At 35.2% G+C, this 6,910-nt stretch overlaps 1 protein-coding gene across 1 annotated transcript in view; it reads left to right on the forward strand.

The window, feature by feature from the left end:
- The window catches only part of LOC108733858, a 217,665-nt gene that overhangs the window by 31,963 nt on the left and 178,792 nt on the right, over positions 1-6,910 (forward strand). The window contains exon 3 of the mRNA XM_025973485.1: positions 2,117-2,410. Coding sequence (XP_025829270.1) covers positions 2,117-2,410 — 294 coding nt within the window. The remainder of the gene's footprint in view (positions 1-2,116; positions 2,411-6,910) is intronic.

A 6,910-nucleotide genomic window follows, 5' to 3' on the forward strand; every position in this document is an offset into this window, starting at 1 on the left:
AAAACTAATATCGACAGCTTGCTATAACAATAATTAATAAAGAAAAATTGTAATGAAACTTACTTTTTTAAAATTTTTCGACGTCTCGACAATGAGCGTAAGGCTAACCTCTCTGTATGAAAGCGTGGTGCTTAATGCTGTTTAACCTCGATTTTTCTTAGAATGAAATTGTCGCTTACAAAAATTTTAGCTCAATTTACTGACGAAGGAAATTTTTGTCGCTTGCAGGCGTTATATTAGATGATTAGCTGAGTTAATTTACTTAAATTGACATTAAAACCTTGTTTTTCATTTTTTGGCGCTTACGCGTTTTTGTCGTGACGCCATCGATATACAAACAAGCTATTACTCTACGCTCGTGATCTGTTATAGGTAAATGACTAAATTCAGACAACAGGTACTTTATCATGTGCTACCAAAGGTAGTACATGGGCTTACAGCAAGTGTGGTTATAAACACTTGGTCTCCTTGACTTGACATACAATTTAATATTATTTAAAATGAATTGTTAAGGTATAATGTGCTTTCCTTGTTAGCATGTATTTCTAAGTAAGTATGTATAAAACATCCTACCACTATTGACGATTACTGTCCATTTGAAAGTTTATTTGCTTCTTATTTGTTTATATCTACCCCGCACTAGTTTTGACGAGTTCGTATCCGACCCGGGGCGGACTGGTCACACTACTACGTTACTACACATAATAATGTTTAATCGACCAATAAAATAAAAATTAACTAAATAACTCCGCGGACGCAAAATAGCTGGAATGAAGGTAGTAGTCGAAAGACCCTATGGGAAACAGCAGCGCAATCCTGGTCGCTCAGAATATTCAGCTTTTTAGTGCAACGCAGATAAATGGGACGGACATCGAAGTGCTCATCATCGAACTGGAAAACTGCTTCATAAGAAGGGAAACTGATCCAAACGGCAACGGTGGAGGACTGAGCGGAAAGAAACGACCTAAACCTGATGCATGACTCAAAGCTACCGGTTTCCTTCAACAGTTGTAGATGGAGGAAAGGTTTCGTTGTAACTTCAAAAAATCTGACTGGAAGGGGTTCAGGGAAGCGCTTGACAACAGAGTAAGTCGCGTCCCTTCGGAACTGGAGGAATATGATATTTTTGTGGCAGTGGTTAAGGAGATCTCAGGAATTTAAATCTCACGAGGGGCACGAAAGGTATACATCCCGGGTATGAAGAAGGAGCTTGATTCGAAATATCAAGACTACACCAATAAGTTCGACAATAACACAATAGAAATAGGCTTTGATATCGCGGAAGAGACCGCAAAAGATAGGAGAATTAACTGGCAGAATCTCCTTGAAACCCTCAACTTCAGAAAAGACAGTGGGAGGGTGTGACTTCTCCTGAAGAAATAATGGTAAACGTACTCAGAGAGGTGAAATGCCGAGCGTCATAGCAAACCATCAATGGGAAAACTGACAACAGAGTTAAATCGAGAGGAAGGATAATCCCCACACAGATTACCTATGACGAAGTTAGGAAGGCAATCAAAATGGCAAAAAAAGGAAAGCCGCGAGAGTAGACAGCATGTTATGCGAACAAATAAAAAACTTTGGAAAAACAACGAAAATGTGGATTCAAACACTGTACAACAATTGTATCTCCAAAATGCAGATACGTAAACTTTCAAATAGGTTTTTCTCGAAAACATTTATTTAATGTTTTTGTTTTATGGTGTTCTATTGCTTCTTGTAAGCTTGCTACTTATTTCAGAAACACCCTGTTTACTGAGATCTAATTGTCGGCTAAATGAATTGCATCCCGGAAACTCTATTTCTTGAGAAATAATACGTATCAAGGATTTTCATTTTAGTGTTTTTCTTGATTTCAATAAATCCGTATCGTTCAAAAAATCCATTTTTTGTTCCACAGACGTTTTGGAGAACTCATTTACGTGTTAAACCATATTTGTAGTGTCAAAAGTACATCTTGTCTCACCTGTAGATATAATTGTAAGTCAATTGATCAGTATTCATAAATTGTTATTGCTGAATCAAGTCAAAAATTATTCAGTCAATGTATGACTTCCAAATAATGAAATTGTTGACGTTGTTACTGGTTTTAAATGATTTTTTTTAATTTTTGCAGGAACATACTTGGGTTCGAATCCAGCTTTCGATCGTAATACTTCGAGCAACAAGAAACGCCCGATCTCTCCTGAACAAGTGCTGCGAATGTTTGGGACTCACAGTCAATCGAATTCAAAATTAAATTCTGAACGGCCTATCAGACGAAGTCCAGCTAGTAGTCCCGCATCTACCATACACTATCGTCCCCCTTCTAACGTTCATGAATTAGTTACTCGAACCGTTACGATGATTAGAGATCCTCCAGACGGTACCCATGGTTTTGGGATTTGTGTAAAAGGAGGTAAAGAAGCAGGTATGAAACCATTTACTCTTTTTGAAAAGGAAATGCTAAATGATAACGATGTTAATTTTTTCGTATCATTTCGTTTTATTGTTTATCGCATAAAGATTCTTCAGTTTAGAGGCGAATTGCTTTAAGTAATTAGTTTCAGAGTTAAGAGTGAACTGTGTTGCCTGACGGTTATATCGTTTGTGGTATACTTATCTGAAGTGTTGTATTTTAATAATGTCGTCTAAATTGTGTAACATTGTATTTCCTTTCATTTGCCAAGGAATATTTCACGACAACTATGCATTAAAGTCTCTAGAGTTACTAAACTATACAGAAATAAATGCATCTGAAGATAAGATTGCAATTATGAAGCAGGAAAAGTGGTATGCTTAATGGTGCAAGGCATGTAAGAATTCGGTAATGAGAATGATACACAGAAGAGTACAGCATCCATTGACTGACAATCTAAGTAAATAACGATTTAAAATATCAGAGTATCGACCTGTCTCAAACGCTAAATAATGATACCAAGGTTCAAAAATTCAAACCTAAAATTCGCATTCACGAAGTCCAGATCTTCATGAATGAACAAATTAAAATTATTCGTGTAAAGGGCGTTATCGATGATTTGCTTCGCAACCAAAAAATAGAATTACTAAAAGAATACAACACTAAAGAATATAAGATTTAATGTTATCATGTGTTACATACCAGACAAGAATAATGTTATTGATGACATATCCACTTCAGTCAAAATCATCAATAAAATAAAATGAACATTTTTAGTCTTGGTAACTTTGTTGGTGATACACTATTCATTATTGTTATCGTAAGGTCGTCACTCCTAAGGCTGATTTGACACGCACCTGCATTGTTTCCTATCCTGAGCTAATCTTCGCATTTCCCTAAAACTGAAATTTTCCTCATCTTTGACTATCTTTGAACAGTAATCTAAGCTTGGTCTACCTCTGCTTCTTTTAGTTCCGTTTTTGCTTCTGATATCTCTAACTAGCCCTTCATGCTTGAGAAGGTGTCTTACGAACCTGTCTCGCCTACTTCTTATTTACCTCCATAGCGCTCTGTTCTCCTACTCTTTCTAATACTTCCTCATTTCTAACCTTTTCTATCTACAGTATCCTTATCATTCGCCTGTAACACCACATTTCGAATTCTTCTAACCTTTTCCTCCGCACCCACCGTCATCGTTTTGTACCCGTACAACGCCATGCTCCAGACATACCTACGTTGGCAGACTTTGATTCTAACATAGATGCAGAATATATTTCAACTGTGGCTGCACAATGGCATTTTGTACGTTGTACTTTAGCGGGGAACTCGTCGCCAGAAGGGGATGTATGAACCTGGCTTTTTGTTTGTTTAGATTATTCTCGAACAGGGGAATACTCAAAAGACATATCCTGAGGGGAGGTGTGTCGGATTTTTACCGATTAAAACCCCTCCTCGAGTAGGAAGATAAACCTGAAGGTTGCTCATCCCCGGCAAGGAAATAGAAAGATTGGTATAGGGAAAAGGATTGAGTTGGGAAAAAGGTTGAGTTTGGGTGGAGTATTAGGGGATAGAAACCTTTGAAGTATGTGGTCCACCTCTGAGGTGATGGGTGGACACTCGCGCTAAAAAGCGAAGCTAAAAGTGAGCGAAAGTGAGTGGCTCATTGTAGAAGGTGACAGGTCATTTGGTTTCGGGGCGAAGTTGGAGAGTGTCGAAATGGTGGAGTTTGACACTGAGGCTGGAGATTTGCCGCGAATGAGATTGCAGCCTCAGGAAGAGAAGATAAACCGGTTTCTTTTAGAATTTGAGTGTTTCTGATGAACTAGGAGTAGTTTAGTGCGGAACGAAGGATCCGCATGTAGTTGCCTTGCAGAAGTTTCAGGCAGTGGGGAAGGGCTCAACCCCAGACGGGAATGGCATAGGTGTAAATGCTCCTGATCATTGCGTCAAACGCACGGATTTTTGTATGCTGATAGATGGAGAAGAAAGGCTTGAGTGTGATGAATGCACCCATGACCTTGTTCCGAGTGGCTAAGATGTGGGGCGTCCAGGTTAATATGATAATTTTATGTAGAAGATTTTTATTAAGTACTTTGGTAGAATGTCTACTTTCCAAAGGGTTAGAAATGACATAAAAAAGATTGGTGCATGATTCAACTTGTTATCTGATGGCCGTCAAACAGGTTGTGCGTTCATTCTATCTCATTTTACATTATATAGAGCAGGGGTGGAAAACGGTCGATCGATCCATCGCGAACAGTTGGACAGTCGATCGTAGACATTTTAAATAACTTACTAGGTTAATTTCAAATCTTTTAATCCAAAATGTGTACCAAAAATTTTAAATCAAGAGTTTGATAGACGATTTGCAATTATCAATAATCTTCAACTGATTTTTGAATTTATTTCATTTCCTTTCGAAGAATTTGATGACGATATTTCATCAAATTTAACTTATACTTTTCAATTGACTTCTTCGCATCTAGAGTTAATAACAATACAATTAGATACAATTCTGAAAAAGCATTTTTGGAATTTATTACCTGCATGATTGAGATCGGTGACAATAAATATATTTACATTTTTTGGCTCTACTTATCTATGTGGAGCAACGTTTTCTCAAATGTAAAACATCAAATCGCAATTGAGGAGTTCTTTAACTGATGATCACTTAATGACAGCTATTCGATTGTGCATCAGTGATTTCAAATCTAACTTGTTGATGAAATGGAATGTCACGCATCTACATTAAAAAATTAATCCAAAATCCAATGTACATTGCACAAAAAAGCAACTACAATGTATTTAATGTATTCAAAATAAATTCAATTTAGATTCCTGACCGTTGCTTTTAAATTATATAGTTTTTTTCAGGGTGGCGGTCAAATATTTAAACAACTTTATGTTATTTGTAACGTTTCGGTTTATTCAACCATCTTCAGACATTTGAAGTGTTACTTCTTATACATGTTGAATTACTGCACCCTAGAAACAACTACATAATATATTTTTGTTTTTACGTATTTCTTTTTTTATATTCAGGGATCATTTATAGGATTATTGCGATTGTTTCATAGTACTGAAGTAATCCAAAAGTCACAGAACTTCCCATTTCTTCTCTCGGCCTTGNTATATATCGATGGCGTCACGACAAAAAGGCATAAGCGACATTCTCCAACTTTATCAGGAGAAGGTGAAAACTGTTAATTTGTTTTAATAGTATCTTTTTAACTGCTTTCTGTGAAATGAAGTGATCTATGATAAAAAATACCGGTTTGTTCATTAAAAGACAAATTTTACGTAAAATCCATTTCTATTTTAAAATATGTCGCTTACGCTCTTTAAGTACGTCTGTTTGACGTTTGCGCCCTTTTCTTGGAGATATAAGCCTCTTAAATAGGATGCCTTTGGTTTTGTAAAAGCGGTTAGGCCCTCCATAAGTCTTTCACTTTTCTTAGACTACTATCGAGAGCTAATAGTTATAACATATTAATTTTTTAATTCAAAACACTCATGCAGAATTATAAAAAGAATAACCGACTTTTTTACTAAGTAATATGAATAGAATAATAATAATGCAAACATATTTTATTTGAACACACTTCTCTTTAATAAAATTAAAAATTTCTTAAATTGTCATAACTTCAAAAAAATTAACATGAAAGTAAAAGTTGTAAGTTACAAAACTAAAGGAAATGAAATTGTTAAAAAATTAAGTGTAATAAATAAAGTCGAAAGAATAGTACAACAAAAAATATGTACCCTTAATAAGTTAACGTAAAAATATATTATTTCTTCTTCATTGCCTAATATTTATCTTAAAAAGCAATGAAAAAGATAAAGCGTAAGCGACTAATGAAAACTAATATTGGAATAGTATTTTACAGAAATTAGTTAATCTTTCTAGAAGTGTAAACGCGTTTTTTGATGGTAAACATTACCAACAATGAAATTGCGTATTAATATTCAAATTTATTACAGAGTCGTTAACAAAAAATAAAATTAAAAATTGCATGAAGTGTCATAGCAAAATGGTACTTACGAGTGAATAGTGATATATCAACAGTAGTGTAAATAAATACTTTTTGTCGTTATCAGTCTTAGAAGTTAATTTTGTTAAACCCACGAACATGACAATATATAGTAATAAAAGAAAAACAGGTGTTTCAATAGCAAACTTCCTCTACGCCACTCGACCCCTTCGCAACTACAATACACACACAACGTAATTATTAAAGGTGCTACTGACGATCACGATAATTCCCAATTTTCTCGATTAAATAAATAAACAGTTTTGAACTTTTATTTGTGTTTTATTTGTTTACCTTTCTGTAGTAAAACAGTAAGATATGTCGAAAATGCTGCTTATCGCTCTCCATATTTAGAAGGGCACCAACCAAAAACTACTGCGTAGAATTAATTGGAATTTTTCACACACAAGCCTTGCTATATGAGCTCTCAAAGCATATAAAAATTATACGGCTTAAATGTGAAGTTGGGTGCAAAAGAATA

The sequence above is a fragment of the Agrilus planipennis genome, unplaced genomic scaffold, assembly GCF_000699045.2.
Source record: "Agrilus planipennis isolate EAB-ADULT unplaced genomic scaffold, Apla_2.0 scaffold85, whole genome shotgun sequence".
NCBI classification, from domain to species: domain Eukaryota; kingdom Metazoa; phylum Arthropoda; class Insecta; order Coleoptera; family Buprestidae; genus Agrilus; species Agrilus planipennis.